Source organism: Procambarus clarkii, chromosome 5, assembly GCF_040958095.1.
Source record: "Procambarus clarkii isolate CNS0578487 chromosome 5, FALCON_Pclarkii_2.0, whole genome shotgun sequence".
Taxonomy (NCBI): domain Eukaryota; kingdom Metazoa; phylum Arthropoda; class Malacostraca; order Decapoda; family Cambaridae; genus Procambarus; species Procambarus clarkii.
This window is the reverse complement of record NC_091154.1, coordinates 34,019,221-34,042,026: the sequence shown is the minus strand read 5'-3', so window position 1 is coordinate 34,042,026 and position 22,806 is coordinate 34,019,221. Positions and strand designations below refer to the sequence as shown.

Below are 22,806 nucleotides of genomic sequence, written 5' to 3'. Positions count from 1 at the left end.
CCCGGTTATGTCCATTCATCCACTTGTAAATAGAGTTTAGACGAACAGAACCCAAGTAGAAATACATCGAGTGTCTCGTGATGATCCATATGGTTCTATTGTTCTGTAGTGCATTATAGACGGTTAATATTTGTACACAGCAGACTGAAATCTGGTTACAAAACTTAAATTCTGAAACTGCCCCCGGCATTGTCCGGGGACAGGGCGACTTCTACCCACGCTGTAGCCTAACCGCGGCATAACAGCCCTGATGTTTAACGTACACTGCTTCTAATTTTTGCTTTGTTAGTTTTATTTAAGATCTGTAGATACACTGGATGGTATTGGAGATGCGGCCGGACTAGAGCCTTATATAAGTATAATTGTGTGGTCGTGCCAAGGTTAAGCAATCTTCTCAGTTAGCCTAAGGCTGTTTTTATTTTAATTTGTCATTTAAGTGAATTTGGATTCCCGTTTTTTTCGTCTTGAATCCCAGTACTCTGCTTACATTCAAATATTGGATTGGGAGGTTGTCAAGGACAGCGCGGCTTTGGGTTTCGTTTTGCAATATGTATTAATTGGAACTTTTGTCTGTTGGTACTTATTTTCCATTGCCTTTCAAAGTCGTTTATCACTTCTATTGCTGCCTTGGTTTTGTTAGCCAGTAACGTCTTTGATTGTCCTGGGTGGCAGATTATCTGAGTGACATCATTCGCATGAGTGATTCGTTTCCCGTGTGAAGGAGGTGCAGGTCAGCATTGTATGCAGACGAGGAGTCACAATAACGTGGCTGAAGATATGATGACCAAACCACACACCACCAAATGAAGAATCAACGATGTTTCGGTCCGTCATGAACCATTATTAAGTTGACACAATCGTCATAATAATGGTCCAGGACGGACCGAAACGTCGTCGTTTCTTCATCCTCTGGTGTGTGGTTTGGTCTGCAGTGTATATATACTGAACAGAGAGGGTGTTCGGCAGCGTCCCTGTGGGACTCTAATTTTTAGTTCTATTACGTCACCCAAGTAGCTGCCAATGCTGAATTTTGGCTATTCTGTTATCTATGAAGCTACACAGTGTGCCAGGAAATCTCCGCGGAAGCCTACATTCAGATATCTTGTATTTTAGACATCCGACTTTGTCCAAGGGTTTCAATACATCTTTGAGCACTACATCACTGTTTTTACGTGGTATTGGCTGTATATTCATAAATCAAGGCTATAGCTGTGTGGGGGTCCGTGTGTGGTTTCTGAATCCATGTTGCCTGATGTTATACCTTTGTTTCATTTCCATGTGCTTCAACAGTCTGTGGTTAATTATTTTCAAATATTTTACCTGGAATCTCGAATGAGGAAATCACTCTGTAATGTTGTGATAGTGGCATTTTATGTGTAGGTGGGGGGCGGGGACAGTCCAGATGCAAAAGCTGCATTTAATTTTCAGTAAAACTGATGTCACTAGCGGAACGGCTATAGCTAGGGGCGTGGATGGGGTTACCATCACCCCAACCACTCCTGCCTTACTCACTCTTTCTCCTGGCCAGTGGGCAAACGTTGAGGGTATTCAAAATGATGCAATGTGAGTCATAACAGGGGCTCCCAGATGGACTAAAATATTGAACCGAAGACTAGACACCAAGCTAACATCGATTGAAATAAGGGTAACAGGGATTGACATTTTCATTTCTTCATTTCCTGATGTGTGGGTTGGGTACCACCTCCCCCACTTCCGCCTTACCACCCATCCTCTCACCAGCCTCCCAACTCTAATATAAAAGAATTGCTTGACAGAATAATAGAGAATGACCCCCACTCATCAGAAATCTAGTACACAAGCAAAATGTACTCAAGAATGCCACCACCATGATTCAGTGGACGCAAGAAGTGATGCACCATATTTTGCAGCAAGAGAGCTCACTCTTACATCACTATTACACCAGTAAGTAAAATTACTGGTCACTATTACACCAGTAAATAAAAGAATAACACACAAAGCTCACCTGATGGCAGCCTCAAAATGGATAATCAAAATGAAGGAAAATTATACTACAATGGAAATGCAAGTTATCTGAAGTTCTCCCCTGGAGAAGGAAAACGAAGCCTCATTTCTTATATAACAACATACCTACTCGAATTATTCATCATAATCTTACCCATGTTTACACACATGGTTAAGATTATGCACCCACCCCAAGGCTCACATGGGGGATGATTATGAATCATTAGGGATAGCACCCCACTGAAGCAACAACGCCCTGAATATTACCTATATGCGCCACAGAACAACACTTGACCTTGACACATAATCGGAATTTTCTAATGAAGAAATGCCTGTTGGTCGGTGATGGTAATACCAAACACCCATACTTTGATACCATCTGTAATCAACCCACTGCCAATGGACGGACACTCTCACTATGTTAAGGGAAGTGAAAATATCAGGCCTCGGTAACGTTACAGCCTACTCACCTCAGAGGGAGATTAGATTACGCTCTCTCGCTGAATACTGAGGATAGGGATGCCAGCACATCATGTAGTGAGCAGTGGACGCTGCTTACCACCGTCGACATGAGCAAGAAAGACAAATAAAAGGTCGTCACTCGGAGCTGATATGAGGGCGTACTTTATAAACAAGATGAGTTTACCGAATACCAAATCCTTGAAGACATGGACAAATTTGCTAATAACCTCAGTAACCAACTTTAATTCTGGCAGAGTCCCGAGTCGTACGAATGAGCATGACAACCCCCAAAAGAAAAAAAAAATGGTACGAAAGTGTTTACATAAAGATGTTCAATAAAGATGTATGGCATACGAGTAGAGAGTACCGAAGACATCCCACTGACAGAAACCAAGAGTTGTTTTAAACTGTGCGTCAAGTAACCAGGGAAGAGAAGATTAAAAAACGAGAAGCACTCTTGTTTCACTCTCTCTCCACACATAAGCATAGTTCCATCACACGAGGAGAGTGAATACCTCGAGTACTATCGGTACCTTGGGTCACTGTGGGCTCTAACAAGGGAGTAAGGCGCTTCAAGCTTTACTCCTTATTCAAGCTTTATTTAAGGTTCCCAAGGCCCGGCGCACAGCTACGTGTTGCTGTTTCTCCTAAAGAAAGATATGTTCGATCAAGCTGGACCTGAGAGCCATGTTCCTTTCACCCTGATGCCCCTATTCACCTAGCAGTAAATAGGTACCTGGTAGTTAGACAGCTGCTACGGGCTGCTTCCTGGGGGTGTGTAATAAAAAGGAGAGCTGGTCGAGGACCGGGCCGCTGGGACGCTAAGCCCCGAAATGATCAAAATAACTTCAAAATAGGAGTCCTGGACCTAGCGTAGATTTATGTAGGTCCTTAAGATCGTAGTTAGGACGCGACACATTGATCCCAGATGCATCAACAGAGTCACTTCTCCGTCAGTTTTAACGTTCACATTGATGTCCAACATCTGTGTGTGTGTGTGTGTGTGTGTGTGTGTGTGTGTGTGTGTGTGTGTGTGTGTGTGTGTGTGTGTGTGTGTGTGTGTGTGTGTGTGTGGAGTCCGGTCTTCCGCGGTTAAACATGACATCATTAAATAAATGGGATATTTTGGGGCATCATGTGTATGGAAGATAATTATAGAATAGCTGTTGCCATATTTTAAGCGTTGTGTACATCACACACTTGGATTTTGTGATGTCTGTTTGTCACTTTAAGAGTCAGCAATGTTGATGCAAAATCCGGAGTGAATAATTGCAGTGCTAGGTAGTTTGGCGCTGTATAATGAACTCCCGCAGTACATGTGTATAACAGTTTCGCTGTACGTGTAGTCCACACTAGAATCGAGTCATTCTGGATAATACATCGCTAATATACACCGTTGTATATGCAGCCTTGCTGCATAAGCACGTATAATTGTTACCAGTCTTAAGATAACGAGGTTATCACTGGGACTAACACGTAGATCCAGTACGCCAATGGTTATCACTGTTAGGCGAACAGACCTATCAGGCGAAAGGGAACATGTCCAATGTTTCTGTCCCGCCAGGGGATTGAACCTCGGTCCGTAGGTTGTGAGCCGAGGACGTAGACCACTTTGCTACAGTTGAGACCTTTGCCGATGTGATCTCTAGCCCACTCCAGTGGCTAATTGCACCTGGTATTCGTTGTAGGCGTGTATGTCAACACTGTCATATCAGGGTCCGGTCAAGAGAGCGCCGTGTCAGCAGGTATAGAGTGCATGTTACATCAGCATCTGTGATCCCAGTCACTCACAGCCTGACACGCCCCGTGTCTATGGTTTTACGTGACTAATTGCGGTACAGTCGCCCAGATCTGCACTAACCCATACCTTCTTGCGAGTATATGTTATATATTTAATATATAATATTTATATATGTTGTACCTATTAGGTCTAGATTCATAACAAGCCGAATTTTCTTGAAAGTATATATTTTTCAAAAATGTTTTACTGTGGGGTGATGAAACGTTTCATTATAGTAAAAACAAATCGTCATACATATTTTGAGTTCAAACTAATTTAGAAATTTGATCGAACCTAACCTGCCATAACTGTAAGGAATTTATATTCTTGATAATATTAATTGGAATAAAAGAATTTAAAAAAATATTTGAACATGACTATAATCACTGCCTGTTAAGCAAATCGGGCCTTACATACTAGGCTAAGTATATATATATATATATATATATATATATATATATATATATATATATATATATATATATATATATATATATATATACCTTACACAAACAGCTGTATCACAAGTGTCAGTGCCGTATCACATATATTTGCCAGTTTCCATGGCTGGCAAAAGATGTATTGATAGACTCAGCTGTTCAATGTAAGACTGTGATAAATAATAATGAAGTACCATTAATTTATATATATATATATATATATATATATATATATATATATATATATATATATATATATATATATATATATATATATATATATTGTGTGTGTGTGTGAGAGAGAGAAAGCTGCATGAACGCGCAAGCCATAGATCACTAAGAACTCTTTGACCCGGCCAGGATTCGAACCCATGCCGTCCAGGATCACCCCTAAACGTACACAGTACCGTGACCACCGCACCAACTATCATCGATAAGAATTGGTCAGTCATGGCGCTTATTAACTAAGCTCCCTGACTGATCAACCCCCGACGACACTCATGGATCCATTTGGGTACAGTTTTTCATCAAATTCTGGCGCATGCACGGGCCGCACTGAGTCTAACATGTGTGAAAAAGCTGCATGAACGCGCAAGCCATATATCACTAAGAACTCTTTGACCCGGCCAGGATTCTTAAATACTGGTGCGGTGGTCACGGTACTGTGTACGTTTAGGGGTGATCCTGGACGGCATGGGTTCGAATCCTGGCCGGGTCAAAGAGTTCTTAGTGATTATATATATATATATATATATGTCGTACCTAGTAGCCAGAACGCACTTCTCAGCCTACTATGCAAGCCCCAATTTGCCTAATAAGCCAAGTTTTCATGAATTAATTGTTTTTCGACTACCTAACCTACCTAACCTAACCTAACCTAACTTTTTCGGCTACCTAACCTAACCTAACCTATAAAGATAGGTTAGGTTAGGTTAGGTAGGGTTGGTTAGGTTCGCTCATATATCTACGTTAATTTTAACTCTAATAAATAAAAATTGACCTCATACATAATGAAATGGGTAGCTTTATCATTTCATAAGAAAAAAATTAGAGAAAATATAATAATTCAGGAAAACTTGGCTTATTAGGCAAACCGGGCCTTGCATAGTAGGCTGAGAAGTGCGTTCTGGCTACTAGGTACGACATAATATATATATATATATATATATATATATATATATATATATATATATATATATATATATATATATATATATACATACATACTTCCATACATATATATATATATATATATATATATATATATATATATATATTGCAACTAGTAGCCAGAACGCACTTCTCGGCCTACTATGCAAGGCCCGATTTGCCTAATAAGCCAATTTTTCCTGAATTTATATATTTTTCTATTTTATAAAATGATAAAGCCATCCATTTTATTATGTATAAGTTCATTTTTTTATTTAAGTTAAAACTAACGTACCGAACCTAACCAACCCTACCTAACCTAACCTAATCTATCTTAAAAACCTAAACTAACATAACTAAGTCCATAATTTACGTTCTTAATATAATATAATAATAATAATATTTTAAATAAACGAATTGGAAAAAAATGAAAATAAAGAAAATCACTCGGCCTACTAGGCAAATCTGGCCTTGCATAGTAGGCCGAGAAGTGCGTTCTGGCTACTAGGTACAATATTATATATATATATATATATATATATATATATATATATATATATATATATATATATATATATATATATATATTTAGTATATTTTGGTAGCAGTCTTTCTTGTAAACATATGTTGTTAAATATGACCGAAAAAGTAAGATTAATAAGTCTAACGCGAATTTTCTCAATATTTCTTATGTTTCTTTTTACTGTCGATGGTAATTGAAAAATCAATTCTCCAAAATTCATTTTTATTTCTAGTCTGACGCGACGCCTGAACGCGTTTCGTAATTACCTATTACATTTTCAAAGACTTTAGTTTACACACACACACACAACTATAACCTGTATACACGCTATTTGCTTCCATACATATACTCGTATTTGGGTGAGGTGATATAGTACAACAGTTTTGGATGAGGTGAACAAACTTATGACAGACACAAGACAGAACACAGAACAATGGGTATTAATTGGATATATGAGAGCATAAGAATGGAAGTCACTGCAAAGGACCTATTGGCCCATACTTCCTCTTGATGCTTCTATATTGGTGCGGAGTCTTGAAGTGGGTAGAATATAATTGTGCATTAATTGGCTGTTGATTGCTGGTGTTGACTTTTTGATGTGTAGTATCTGCACATCAAAAAGTCAACACCAGCAATCAACAGCCAATTAATGCATAATATATATTATAATATATATATATATATATATATATATATATATATATATATATATATATAACTAAGTAGCCAGTAGTATATATATAACTAAGTAACTATATATATATATATATATATATATATATATATATATATATATATATATATATATATATATGTCGTACCTAGTAGCCAGAACGCACTTCTCAGCCTACTATGCAAGGCCCGATTTGCCTAATAAGCCAAGTTTTCATGAATTAATTGTTTTTCGACTACCTAACCTACTTAACCTAACCTAACTTTTTCGGCTACCTAACCTAACCTAACCTATAAATATAGGTTAGGTTAGGTTAGGTAGGGTTGGTTAGGTTCGTTCATATATCTACGTTAATTTTAAATCCAATAAAAAAAAATTGACCTCATACATTATGAAATGGGTAGTTTTATCATAAGAAAAAAATTAGAGAAAATATATTAATTCAGGAAAACTTGGCTTATTAGGCAAATCGGGCCTTGCACAGTAAGCCGAGAAGTGCGTTCTGGCTACTAGGTACGACATATATATATATATATATATATATATATATATATATATATATATATATATATATATATATATATATATATATATATATATATATATACAGCAACATAGTGTTGGGGTCCGAGGAAGTGTGGGAAGCCACGCCAGAGATATCAGTGTAGGGAAGAACCAAGGCAGTGTGGCCTAGACCGTGAGAGAGTAGTGAGGTGGCCCCTCCCTCATTCTGGACTCCTCACTGTGCTACCTCCTCGCCCTCCCTCACATTCTCCTCGCTGCACGTGTGCCACAACGCTCCTGGCACTCAGGTAATCACACGGGCGGCATTAAAGAACGCTGCTGAAGGTTACTGTCCCTCACAAGTGCAGTAGCAACTGCACCATCCTCAGCAGCGTCACAGTCTTAACGTAACTAGCACGTCACAGCTTGACCGAGTCACCTGGTGGCTCAGCAACACACTTAAGTGTCACCATAGTCGGAGACAGGAAGAATTGTTTGCTTATCGAGGTCTCCCCCGTGCCACATCCCAGCGCCACATCCCAGCGCCACATCCCAGCGCCACATTCCAGCGCCACATCCCAGGGCCACGTGTTAGCACAACACCCCAACACCACATACCATCACAGGAGTCCCACATCATCCCACCAGGCTACAAAACTCCCGAAGGGTGCAAAACAAAGCGCTACAAAAACGTACCCACAATACCACTTAGCAACTAAATATATATACAAATATATATATATAGAATCTCAGCAGACAGTGGCCCCGTACCCAATCTCTTACCCCCTCTCCCCCCACCACACTCCCCCAATGCCGCCCCCACACACACCCAAGAACACACACCTGTAGTAGCCTAGCTCCGGCAGCCATTTGTAAACTTGGCAGTGTGATCAGGATAGCGCAGTGTCGCTCTGATGAATCAAGGAAGCCAACAGTCCTGAAGACAAGGAAATGTGAGCACCACAAGGAAACAAGAACAACAACAACAGGGGGAAGAAACAGACTTCTTCTTGTGCTGCTCGACGATTTATTTAGAAAAAACATACAATTGTTGGAGCAGTGACGTCATGGATGGTAAGGAAGTGATTTTTATCTTTTTAGTACATCTAATATTTGTGTTGCTTCATGTCTGTGTTTAACATGACTATTGTTACTGGCTTAGCGACTAAGCTCCAAGAGATTAACAACTTTTAACCGTTCATTGTATTCACCAGTGTATAACATGTAACCCTTAAATACATAATATAGCGAAACATAACACAAAGAGAAAGGATGGTAGGACAAAAGAACAAAAGTTTGCTCGTCTGTCCAAGGCAGGACGCCAGACACTTGAGGCTCTGGCTTCAGCCAACTTTTCAGTTCGACACATGGGTGGTACGTGACTGCCATAGGCTGGTCGGGAGGTAGGGGTCGATCACATTTCCTCCCTTAAAGAAATATCAGCTCCGATAATGACCCCCCTCCCCCTTCCCCTCCCCTTTCCCCTCCCCTCTGCGATTTTCACGAAGTCTGAAATCGGGGATTAGTTTTTTTTTTTTTTTTTGCAGTTTTTCATTCTCATCCCATTCTGTCTCTTTCCCTTCCTCCCTCCCTCTCGTTTCCTCTCCCCCTACCACTCATTCACTCTGCCTCTGTCTCCCTCCCCCCCCCCCCCCTTCTCTCTTTCTCCTTGTTCTCACCCCTTCCTCCCTCCCCATATTCTCTCCCAGTGGGTAAAGGATCCTTGACTAACATTCAATATTAACGTTATTGGCGTTAAATCAACGTCATTGACGATGAATTCAACGTTCTCGACGTTTACTCCACATCGATCACAGTCGCAAAAATCGGTTTTAACAGTCTGCGGAAACTTAAACTCACATTTCATACTTCTTTTAGAGTAGCTGGCATCCGTAATAAAGGCCGATCCTTCTTAATAAAGAGCGGCATGGGGCATCGACCCCCTGTGACACTCTCCCTGCGATCACAAATCACCATGAATCATTCTGTTCAACTAGCCCCGAGCGTCTGGCCTACAGCCTCGGACATAGTGACACACATTCAATTTTATATAGATTTCTTTAACCTTCAGTTGTAACCTTTATTTATTTATTTATATACACAAGAAGGTACATTCGGGTTTATGAGAGTACCTTATAGCACAGTTGCTTCTATAATGCCACTGTCTTAACCTGTAGCGCAGATTTTTAACCCCCCTTTTTCGAACCCAGTGTCTACTTATTCATTGGATCACTCAATAGTTTGAAATCGCTGTTTGGTGGTCTTTCACGGATTGATGATATATTTCAACACTGGTCTGTGAGTGTGTGTGTGTGTGTGTGTGTGTGTGTATGTGTGTGTGTGTGTGTGTGTGTGTGTGTGTGTGTGTGTGTGTGTGTGTGTGTGTGTGTGTGTGTGTGTGTGTGTGTGCGCGTGTGTGTGCGTACGTGTGCGTGTGTGTGTACTCACCTAGTTGTGTTTGCGGGGGTTGAGCTCTGGCTCTTTGGTCCCGTGTGTGTGGGGGGGGGGGGTGTGCGTGTGTGTGTATTCACCTAGTTGTTCTTGCTGGAGTTGACCTCTGCTCTTTCGGCCCGCCTCTCAACTGTAACTAACTACTTACTAAAAAAAAAAATTCCCCCCCCACACACACACCCAGGAAGCAGCTCCGTAACAGCAGTCTAACTCCCAGATATCTATTTACTGCTAAGTAACAGGGATATCAGGGGTGAAAGAAACTTCGCCCATTTGTTTCTGCCTGGTCCGGGAATCGAACCCAAACCACAGAATTACGAGCCCTGCGCGCTGTCCGCTCAGCTATCAAACCCCCCCCCTGGTATCGTGTGTGTGTATGTGTGTACATACACATATACAAATACGCAGACATACACAGCAGAGTAGTCAGGGATGGATCCGGAGGTAATTTCCAGGTTAAGCTGATTTTAGAACTAGAAATGTGGCTAGGTAATATATATATTATAATCGTTACTAGTAACCTGAGATTCAAACCCAAGTATCCACGTAAGATCGATCCAAGAGATCCTGAGATCCAAGTCATCGGAGTGGGGTAATTGTCCCCGCTGGCAGTATATTTATACATGCAGGTGTCGCTTCTTAGACAAAAACAAAAATGTAATTTTATATTGAAATTAAAATTGATGTTGGGTGATGTCAGGTGACAGGAGCCCCGCCCCCCCCCCCCGTGGCAGGGGGACAGAAGCCCCGCCCCGTGGCAGATGGACAGGGGGCCCCCATAACACGTGGACAGGGGACCCCCATAACACGTGGACAGGGGACCCCCATAACACGTGGGCAGGGGACCCCCATAACACGTGGACAGGGGACCCCCATAACACGTGGACAGGGGGCCCCCATAACACGTGGACAGGGAGCCCCATAACACGTGGACAGGGAGCCCCATAACACGTGGACAGGGGACCCCCATAACACGTGGACAGGGGACCCCCATAACACGTGGACAGGGGACCCCCATAACACGTGGACAGGGGACCCCCATAACACGTGGACAGGGGGCCCCATAACACGTGGACAGGGAGCCCCATAACACGTGGACAGGGAGCCCCATAACACGTGGACAGGGAGCCCCATAACACGTGGACAGGGGGCCACATAACACGTGGACCGGGGGGAGGCCCTTCCTCGTGGCAAGCTAATATAACCGTGATTCTGCAGACGTCTGCAACCTTCAACATGACGAGCGAATTGGAAGAACCCATTTATCCACTTCACGAGATTAGGCTCCGTGGGCTAACTTCTTTTCAACGTCACTAAGTTGGTAACCAGGGAGTTCCTATGGTGGTTTTATGAGAGAGGGAGGAGACCTTGTCGACGGTTCCTGCCTCCGACGATATCCTGCCGGACCACTTGTGTCCTGATCTCCTCCTCCTCCTTCCGGATATTCATTTCCCTTCTTCCCTCGGCAGATAATCATGCCTGGAACTATAGGTACTGCGGTAGTGATGTTCGTCCCTTTGTTTCCTATAGAGTTGATGTTCTGAGGTCACTTTTTGGTCAGGCGGTCTCCTGGGCCTTATTAGGACGTCCTCAGGTCTGTTGGAGGACCTTGTAAGATTGCCTTCAGACCAGGGCTGTACGAGTCAACACACAGTGCTGTACGATAAAGTTAGTACAAGATGGCGTAATTAAAAAATTATATAGCTTCAAAACAAGTCGTAAGAATATTAAATTTATCCTATTAGCCGTCTTCTAAATTATCATAAACTTGGAGTATACTAAAATACACAACATTTACTGCAATAATCGTAACACCGCGGCTCTCTGCCAAAAGCAGAGCCATAACACCATGGCGTGCTGCCAAACAGCAGGCCAAAAATCCCAGCCAGTGTTGTTGTTGTAGATATATCTACTCAGAAGGAAATATCCATGTAGCACAGGCTATAGTGAGCCCGTAAATCCCTGCCACTGTTGTTGTTGTTGTAGATTTAGCTACTCAGAAGGAAATATCCATGTAGCACAGGCTATAGTGAGCCCGTGAATCCCTGCCGCGTTTAACGCACATACAGTACCGGGACGACACTTCAATCCCAATACTCGGAGCACGTGTGCTCTTAAGTTTTAAAATCTTAATTCTGCTCTCCTTGGCACTCAAGGGCAGCTGCTGTGTAGGAAACGTCAGCTCCGTTGACTCGCTTGTTTGTTGTTTGTTGCTTTCTGTGTCAAGTAAGATTCTGAACCTCTTGGAGGCTGAGGCAATTTCTGAAGGGCAGTTGCGGGCACAGCTGCATCCCTTTCATTAAATGTATTCCTTCAATGTCTGCAAAGCCGATTTTGGTGATGGGATCTAAGGCTTGACAGTGTCTGAAGGGGACTGCTAATGTGTTGGAATGGAGGGTCATCCATAAGTCATGTTACGTGTGTGTGTATATCGGGAACTGGATGTAAAGTGATTTACGGATTGTATTCTAGGGAAAAGTAGAGGAGAAACAACATAGGCTTCTCTGTTAACGACGCCTTTCTGCGTAATATAATTTTTTGTTTATTCTCGTGCGCCAAGACATGCAACAAAGGCAGATAAAGACGTAGTAATACACCTAAATATAAACAGAACTCCGCTGATCTTCACAACTTTCACTCCTGGCGTTGTGTACCCGAGCCAAAGTCAACATTAACTGGCCAACATACATAATGGTATTATTTTTGTAACTAAAATTATATTTTTTTTCTGCGCGTTCAGGGGTAGTAAGAGTAACGGTAGGAATACTTTGTGTGTGATGCCTTGTGGTGCTGTCATCGCGAATCACCAGCGCCTGCCCTGTTTCACAGTCTTGGGAAGAATCATTGGAAGGAAATAAACTCCAGTTGGCAGAGAGCAACAGCCGCGGGGGAAGCGACCCCAGTGGCTGATTCAGTGAGATGCTTGGAATATCTTCTTAATGTTCTCCTGTGCATTTAAGAAATATATAATTAATATTATGTTGTTATTTGTTATGCTATAACAAAATGTTAATATAAATGTTATGTAACATTTGTATTACTCACGTGGGCCCAACATGTGAGGTGATTCGAGGAAATATCTGTCCCCCAAAATTGACCAAAGAGTATTTGACAGTCGGGGGTTGGGTTAAGGGCCTGACGACTTCCGATTCTTTTGAACAGTCAGTTTGCTCTAGAAGTTTAAATACTGGATACGCTAAGGTGCAAGGAGTGCATGGCTGTCTGGGTTCGAATCCTTCAGTGGTGAGTTGTTTTCGGTTACATGTTGCTTGGGGACCATTCAAGTTTATATATAATGTATATTTGTATTCACCTAGTTGTTCTTGCGGGGGTTGAGCTCTGCTCTTTCGGCCCGCCTCTCAACTGTCAATCAACTGTTACTAACTACTAATTTTATTACACCCCCCCCCCCCAAGAAGCAGCCCGTAGAACCTGTCTAACTCCCAGGTACCTATTTACTGCTAGGTAGCAGGATATCAGGGTGAAAGAAACTCTGCCCATTTTGTTTCTGCCTTCATCGGGGATCGAACCCGGACCCCTAGGATTGCGAGTCCAGAGCCCTGTCCACTTAGCTATCAGATCCCATTAACCCCCATTATGTGTGTGTATGTGTGTGTGTGTGTGTGTGTGTGTGTGTGTGTGTGTGTGTGTGTGTGTGTGTGTGTGTGTGTACACACGTTGTACCTAATAGGGCAAGTTGCCAAACAAGCCGAATTCTCCTTATACTTTATTATTTTCACAATTTTCGTTCTTGTGTAATGATTAACCTTTCCATTACATTATACATGATTTGATTTTGTATTTGAGTAAACACTAACATAAAAATTTGATCAAACCTAACATAATTTACCTAACCTATTCAAACCTAACCTAACATAACTAAGTCAGTTACTCATGTTCCTAATATAATAATGGAGAAATTTATTACACTGCGGCAGTGTTTCAATGAAGTTGAAGAGAAAACCCAAGTTATGTTTATATATATTCAAAACAAAAAAATCAGATGTAACCTACATCCTTTCTCAAGGTGCTGTATACATTCTGATCAAGATTCCAGACGCTTGCGTTTATACGTCTGACACAACGTCATCTGTAAATATCAGCACAGACGACCTTCTGAGGCTCTGAGTAGGGAACGTAGCTCCGGGGGACCCCTGGTGACAGTTCCCAGAAATCAGGATAATTGCGCATTCTTCTGTAACTTCGTCATCCCTTGGAGAGTCCCTGGGACGCGCCATCCCTTGGAGAGTCCCTGGGAGAGTCATCACATCAACGTCTAATGATGTACGTCAGGCTGTCAGTCATATAAAAAGCGAACTTCTAGAATCTTCTTCAGTTACGGGTTATTCATGACCGTGCCACATCTTGGGGTGGCTTAATATTGATTAATCATTCAAATCTTCTTCACAACATTATATACAGCACCTTGAGAAAGGATGAAGGTTACTTGGAAAAATTTGATTTTTATACACTTCAACATAAATTGGATCTTTCCTTCACCTTCAGTGTAATATTATTAATTGTAATAAACTAATTTAACTAATTTGGAAAGAAATATTTGAAAATAACGAAAATCACTCTTGATTATTAGGCAAATTGGGCCTTTCGTACTAAGCCAAGTAGTGCAGTTCCTGGCTATTAGGTACGACACACACATACACACACACGCGCGCGCGCGCGTCTGCGGCATATGCGAGGCTGGCTAACATCAGAACAGCCTTCAGGAACCTGTGTAAGGAATCATTCAGAATCTTGTACACCACATATGTAAGACCAATCCTGGAGTATGCGGCCCCAGCATGGAGCCCGTACCTTGTTAAGCACAAGACGAAGCCGGCAAAAGTCCGAAGGTATGCCACTAGACTAGTCCCAGAACTAAGAGGCATGAGTTACGAGGAAAGGATGCGGGAAATGCACCTTACGACACTGGAAGACAGAAGAGTAAGGGGAGACATGATCACAACCTACAAAATCCTCTGGGGAATCGACCGGGTAAACAAGGATAAACTATTCAACACTGGTGGTACGCGAACAAGGGGACACAGGTGGAAACTGAGTACCCACATGAGCCACAGGGACGTTAGAAGGAACTTTTTCAGTGTCAGAGTAGTTAACAAATGGAATGCATTAGGCAGTTATGTGGTGGAGGCTGACTCCATACACAGTTTCAAATGTAGATATGATAGAGCCCAGTAGGCTCAGGAATCTGTACACCAGTTGATTGGCAGCTGAGAGGCAGGACAAAAGAGCCAAAGCTTAACCTCCCCAAGCACAAATAGATGAGTACACACACACTCACGTGCGCGCGATGAGGGGTACCTGGCGATCCCCGATTTAGTATATCTCACCCTCAATCCACCCCCTCTTCTCCCCCCCCCCTCAAGAAGACCTGAAATTCTCTCTCACACTGCTATTCCCTCTCAAGATGCGGGGATATATTTTTTTAACACATTTAGGTGCATCTGCATTTGTGCAGCTGTCCTAGACTATATGAAGGGGAGCACAGTGAGTCAAAAAACTAGCTGTGTGATGTTACAAATCCCCATCTCGCAGGACGGTTAGTCATACAGGGCCATATGTTCAGTAGCCTGCACTGGCAAATTTTGGGTGCAATATGAGGATATCTTCAAGAACACGAGAGTTAATAAAGTAATTGCCATAATTACCTTACCTATGCTAAATACGTTTCACATCTATGTTTGCTTAGTACCTGTTTTTATGAAATTTACTAACGAGTTTATCCCATGGTGAATAACCTGACAGCCAAAACTTCAGGTGACAAGACCTACACTTACACTACCTGTGTGTGTGTCGAGCCGTCATCTGATGACGAGGATCGGGTCTCACAAGGGCATCCTTCCGTGCTGAAGCCCATCTTCCAGACGCCACCAGAAGCTCCAATGAATGATTCTCTCCTGCAACCCCTTAATGATGAGGTCCACCTCCCTGTAGCCTCTCCTAACGACAGTCTCGAAAAACTTTCAGGTAATTTAAACCTAGCGGTTTATACACAGTTATAATCTGACCTATCAATTAGCGGTCCCCAGGAGAGACTATTATATATTTTTACAGGTAACTGTTTGATACTATTTATATGTGATCGTTCTATGCATTCTCCCCCCGCGTGTGCTTGCAGAAGGCGAGGGTCCGCTGCTTGGTATACAGGAACCGGCTCGCACTAGGCGCTACCGTCTTGCTAAACAAGTATGTGATTACGCCACTTGGCTCACTGCCATTTGAATGCGACATAAACAGATGTTCCTTGTGACTTACAAAAGTTTTCTTGACGATTTGTATGCATATGTTGGTCCTTTCAGCTTCACTGTGTTTATTTTTTTTCCATTTAAACCGCGATGAATGTTTTGAGAGTACTATATAGGTATATTCAGAATGCTTATGAAGACTGAAGGTTCACCTATTGAAACTCGATAAAGTCGACCGAATCGGACTGTCTGATAGGATAGAAAATCACTTTTCTGGATTTGTCGGTGATAATGCACCTTATTTGTTGTTAGGCAGGATTTGGTTAGTGCATTTAGATATAGGTTATGTTAGGATAGGTCATGTATGAATAATTTTTAAGTTAGCATAGGTTACTTTAAGCTTGCTTTGGTTAAATTAGGGTTATGATTAAGAACATAAGAACATAAAAACAAAGGCAACTGCAGAAGGCCTATTGGCCCATACGAGGCGGCTCCTATCTATAACCACCCAATCCCACTCATATACATGTCCAACCCGCGCTTGAAACAATCGAGGTACCCCACCTCAACAAAGACCAAACGCTTGCTAACCCAGCCGCTAAACTACCTTTTTTATAAATGAAAAAATCACTCTACACACGACTCAACCGATGACGTATGTACTGTTCCAGAACAGTGCTTTGGTCACGTCCTCAGCACGAATCGCACCTCCATAAAATGCTTCATCCACGTTCTGCAAATACCAATAATGGCCAACAGAGCATAACTACCCAACTAAAGTTACGCCTAACGAGAATATAATAGTATTACCGTATATTTGACAAAAAAAACTCATATATCCGCCAAAAATCATTCATATATGCAGTATGTGTAGCCTACCCTCCAAGCAGTCCATCGATTCTTATATTATGTTACCCGGTAATGCATTCCATAAGTCAACAGCCCCGTTTCCAAACCAGCAATTACCGAGGTTTCTCCTAAATATAAACTCGTCTAATTTTTCGCCATTGTTTCGAGTCCTATTTTTGTATGCATGTGTTGTGCTACAGGTGTTGATGTTCTTGGGCGTGTCAGTGAGCCATATAGCTCAGCTGGGGATGACTCTCACCTGGCCCAATGTCCTCGCCTCTGACTTCCAGCACGACAACACCACCATTTACGGCTCCAGTCTCCACCTCCAGGACTGGCAGATGGACATGATGGGTGAGTGGGACGCCATGGTCCACCAGTCTCCCAGTTTCCCGTGTAGGGTTAAGTTACTTAACGGAATAAATGACTTACCTTGATCTCACCGCTTACTGGTTTAATGTAGTCTTTAATGCACGTGTTTTAAATCCTTCCTGCTTCTCACTACGTATAGGACGATTACACAAAGCACTTCAGAGCCCGTAGCTTCGCACGCACATTCACTGGGACACGCGCACAACAGTGACAGGCCTCCAGAGATTTAACAGTTTCACTCGTTGACTCCAAATATCCAAACCCCTACCAATGAGTGTGACCAACCAACCCATCATCAAAACATTGGTAAAATGCTCGTTAATCCAGCTGTTAAATCCCCTGTTTAGGAATGAATACTGGTTTACGCACGACTCACAACTGATGACGTTCGAACATTTCTCGAACAGTGCTTTGCTGGCGACCTCTGTTTGCAACCCAACCTGTCCTCTAAACAAAGCAGCCCGTCCTCCAAACAAAGACCCAAAAGTGATTCCATGCACCCGCCAAACTCCCTTTTTATGAATGAAAACGGTTTACACACGACTCACACCTGATGACGTTCGAACAGTTCCGGAACAAGTGCTTCGCTGACGAATTTTGTTCGAACCACAACGCTGTAAATGCTTCACGCACGTACTACAAATACAAATAATCGCCAACAGAACTTAAACACCCAACCTAACCAGCGCCTAAATATGTGCAATATGCTAATATAATATAATATTTACATTTTATAACAAATGGTAGTTCAGAAGCTGTATTGCTAGCTTCCTTTTCTCACTAACCCCCTCCCACTTTCTCCCTCCCACTAACTTCCTCCCACTGACTCTCTGCTATGGCCGCAGGTAGCATGGTGTACATTGGGTCGTTGCCAGGGTACGTGGTGGCAGGGTGGCTGGCCCGGCGGCAGGGTCGGCGCTGGTCTATGGTGATGGCGACTGTGCCTGGACTGCTGGGCTGGGGACTCATCGCCCTCAGCCTCAACACCCACATGATCATCGTCGGGAGGTAAGCGCCGGGGGTCTCCCGCTCCTATATACACCCTCGTCACCGAACATAATATTTGGTATTCACATAGTCTCCCCAGCTTGGTGCTTTATTTTGATAATAACTTGCTTATTGCTTCCTTTAGCAAGCTATTGTAGCAAGTCCTTTTTGTAATGTTTTTCTCCTTTATAAACTGCGGTATACATTTTATCCATCTGGATATTTGGTAATTGAACCCTGACCGTGTTTGTTGGCAATCCGCTGCTCTAATTGCTGACCAGAGTGCTCACAATATAGGCACACGGGTAATCAATTACCCAAATTGAACCCAAATCATGTCTAACATAAGAGGATGCTCAATGTTTTGGAATAAAACGTAAGGCTAGAGCTCGATCTGAGAGTATCCGCGTGGATGAAATTATTATTATGGCAGTATGGATTAGATCTTATGAAGCATGGACGACATGGTGGAGTACCACTGGGTACCGTGGTGGATGCTCCGGGGAAGGTTTAAAACGCAGGCTTATGGAAATGTTACTTATGTGTTACTCTTTAGCAAAGCAGTCTTGCTTCGCGAGGCAGAGCGTTCATCTTATGAAATAATTGTAATTAAATATTATATATTTACAGTATGTTCCCCTGCTCTCTCAGGTTCCTGACGGGCTTGGCGATGGGCCTGGCAACTGTGTCTGTGAGGATCTACCTGGCGGAGATCGCCGACACAGAGATCCGGGGCGCCGCTGGCATGATTGCCTCAGCTATGCTCGAGTTCGGAGGTCTGGTCACAATAAGTGTGGGTATGCTGCTGCCATGGTACCATATAGCCTTCCTGGTCATTGTAATACTTCTCACCTTCTGTGTTTTCATAGCACCGTTCCTACCTGAGAGTCCCATGTACTTGGCCATCAGCAACAGGGATGCGGAAGCGCGGCAGGTGTTGCTCAGTCTTAGGGGAAACTACGTCGATCTCGACAAAGAAATTAGCCTCCTCAAAGAAGAGAACAAGCAAGTTGAAGGTCGCTATAGTTGGGACGCTCTACTTAAGCCCTTCATTCTGAAACGCATCTTGATAGTCACCGGTATCTTCTGCATCTCTAACTTCTGCGGCACCGAAGTCATCCGAGCCAACGTGACTAGAATGCTGCAGACGACGGGCATGGCCCTCAACAAGGACCTGAGCACCATCTTGGTATTTGTGTTGACCCTCGGGGGCAACTTGACCATGACGATGACTATTGACCGCCTGGGACGTCGGCGGTGTCTGGTGGCGTCGCTGGCGCTGCTGGTGGTTGCCTACAGTGTCCTTGGCTTAACTATTTGCCTGACGCAAAACCCTGCTGTCCTTTACGACACCTCCAGCGCGCCCGGACAAGGTGTCGAGTACTCCCAGGATGTTGGGCATAGGTAAATAATACTGTTATAATTCAATACATATCATAATAGTTATATTAATCTATTTTATTCAATGATATGCATAACCCTGAAGCCCGTTCTCTTGACTGTTCTCTTGATTCAGTATTTTTCTGAATCCTTACAAACAATTAGGTGAGTATGCAGGCGATGAGTCACAATAACGTGGCTGAAGTATGTTGACCAGACCACACACTAGAAATTGAAGGGACGACGACGTTTCGGTCCGTCCTGGACCATTCTCAAGTCGATTGTGACTTGATCACAATCGACTTGAGAATGGTCCAGGACGGACCGAAACGTCGTCGTCCCTTCAATTTCTAGTGTGTGGTCTGGTCAACAATTAGGTGAGTACGCTTGCACCTTTTGGAGTCAGTGCCAAAGTGTCAATGATCATAACAGGTGCCAGAAACAACAGGAGAACGGAGTTAACTTGGAAGTTCCATGTACCGACTGATTAGTTTATTTAATTAAAGTTAGTTCCATCCCTTGGGGATTGATCTAACTTTAATCTAATCTAATCTAATTAGTGGATATTTCACACCCACCCCAAATCCCTTGAGGTGGGTATGAAATAAAGCATATGTATGTGAGTGTATGGGCATTTCACTCAATATTTGTCATCTCCCGGCAGCAGGGCGTTGGCAGTAGAGGACTGGTTGCCAGCCGCATGTCTCATGGTGGCAGCTCTTGCCATAAGCCTCGGGGTTGGACCCATTCCCTGGGTTGTCTCTCCTGAGTTCTTCCCAACAGCAATCAGGTCCCAGGTCAGTACTACGAGACTGTCTTTGGTTATGCATATTTATGTATATGTCTATACGCAGAAATAAGTGGTGTATATGAGGGGCACCTATTAGTATCCTAATCTACGTTTTTGGCTATATTCCTTGTCACTCACGTACAAGGTAGTGGTCTGTTGTTACTCTTCACACTGTCTATAAGCCGGCATCCTTACCATTCACAATATTATTGATGTTACAATTACAATATAAACGTAATTATATTATATTATATTATATTATATACCTTTATACCTTTCTCGTATCCTCCTCACAGGCAATGAGCGTGTGCACGATCATAGGCTGCCTGATAGCTGTGATTCCCCTGCAGCTGTATAGCCTCATGCAGGCTATACTGACGCAGGCCGGCCTCTACTGGACGTACGCGTGTGTTTCTATGTTGGGCATCATCTTCACCATCACCTGCGTCCCGGAGACCGGCAGGAAGAAGATATGGTGATGGTGACGCTAGAGGAGTATGTAAGGGAACGGTAGATCCGGTGATGAAGTCTTGAGAACAGGGACGGGGATAGTAGATCTGGTGTTAGTGAAGCTAGTAGGACAGGAAGGGTAAATCTGATGATGGTGACCAAAATGGTCAAACTTGACTGTGCCACCGCCACCCACTGGATGGGTATGTGATGCATGATGGACAAATGAATGTAGCATTCAATTAATTCACCACATATGTAAATTATTTAGCTTCAAAATCACCGGGGTCCAATTTCTGAACCCATTACGAGGCTGCAACCTTTCTGCCGCCTGCCACAGGCTGGGTAAGAAGCCCATAACTAGACAAAAGGTGCCACATCAGTACGAAGCAGCGAGAATAAACTAAATGAACTGAGCCTGAGGCCACTGGAGGAGATAAACACCAGTTGAGACATGATAAGGCTGTAGGGAGCACTCAGGGAAACGGTCAGGGTGGATTGCGATAGACTGGTTGACTGTGATAGATTGGCCAACTGTGATAGATTGGTTAACAGTGATATATTGGTTGACTGTTTAAATGTTGTAGACTGGTTGACGAGGACTGGACCAGAGCCAGGGAATATGAATGAGTTATTAAGACAAACACACCAGGCAGCCAAAGGGGCATGAGGTGTAGTCTAGAAACAAACACACACACACACGCACACACACACACACACACACACACACACACACACACACACACACACACACACACACACACACACACACACACACACACACACACACACCTTCACCGTTGTGTCACGTCTGGCTATAGTGGCGTGCCATAGATATTTGTGAAGACTTTGTGACTACGGTTAAATAAATAATATCAAAATATTGTAAAAATACATTTTGTTTTTGGCAAGTGAAGTTTTTTATTTTTTATCCCCTACACACAGAGGGTATATATATATATATATATATATATATATATATATATATATATATATATATATATATATATATATATATATATATATATATGCAATTGACGATCACTAAACACTGATCATTTGTATGCGGAAAAAACACAAAGAAATGGGGAAGAGAGATGAACGTTTCGGCCTGTTAAAGCCGTTGTCAACACCAGACCTCTGGTGTTGACAACGGCTTTAACAGGCCGAAACGTTCATCTCTCTTCCCCATTTCTTTGTGTTTTTTCCGCATACAAATGATCAGTGTTTAGTGATCGTCAATTGCATATATATATATATATATATATATATATATATATATATATATATATATATATATATATATATATATATATATATATATATATATATATATATATATATAATATAGTTGTGATAGCGGCACCGATATACTAGGTAATCACTGGTTTATTATAAGTTGACTCATCGTTGTACAATTCAATTTAGGAAGTTCGTTCACTGCCATGTACATATACAGGTCACCTCCTGAGGTGTACATGTACAGGTCACCTCCTGAGGTGTACATATACAGGTCACCTCCTGAGGTGTACATGTACAGGTCACCTCCTGAGGTGTACATGTACAGGTCACCTCCTGAGGTGTACATGTACAGGTCACCTCCTGAGGTGTACATGTACAGGTCACCTCCTGAGGTGTACATGTACAGGTCACCTCCTGAGGTGTACATGTACAGGTCACCTCCTGAGGTGTACATGTACAGGTCACCTCCTGAAGTGTACATGTACAGGTCACCTCCTGAGGTGTACATGTACAGGTCACCTCCTGAGGTGTACATGTACAGGTCACCTCCTGAGGTGTACATGTACAG

General features: G+C 42.6%; 1 protein-coding gene across 4 annotated transcripts; it reads left to right on the top strand.

The window, feature by feature from the left end:
* Positions 1 to 7,698: 7,698 nt before the first annotated feature.
* LOC123762785 (facilitated trehalose transporter Tret1) lies at positions 7,699 to 21,907 on the top strand. 4 transcript variants are annotated; one of them, XM_045749576.2, is made up of 8 exons: positions 7,699 to 8,588; positions 15,741 to 15,950; positions 16,102 to 16,169; positions 17,218 to 17,371; positions 18,235 to 18,397; positions 19,028 to 19,780; positions 20,421 to 20,553; positions 20,843 to 21,907. In XM_045749576.2, exons 1-8 carry the CDS (start codon positions 8,582 to 8,584, stop codon positions 21,023 to 21,025), a joined length of 1,671 nt encoding a protein of 556 aa, XP_045605532.2. In that variant the 5' UTR covers positions 7,699 to 8,581; the 3' UTR covers positions 21,026 to 21,907. The 4 variants fall into 4 exon arrangements, with proteins under 4 accessions (XP_045605532.2, XP_045605525.2, XP_045605503.2 ...); XM_045749569.2 differs by having other exon boundaries at positions 15,729 to 15,950; positions 20,424 to 20,553; XM_045749547.2 differs by having other exon boundaries at positions 15,729 to 15,950.
* Positions 21,908 to 22,806: the final 899 nt, after the last annotated feature.

Coding starts and splice junctions, on each gene's coding strand:
- LOC123762785 (XM_045749547.2), top strand. Junction 15,951..16,101: donor CAGTCTCGAAAAACTTTCAG/GTAATTTAAACC, acceptor GTGTGCTTGCAG/AAGGCGAGGGTCCGCTGCTT. Junction 17,372..18,234: donor CTGGCAGATGGACATGATGG/GTGAGTGGGACG, acceptor CTATGGCCGCAG/GTAGCATGGTGTACATTGGG.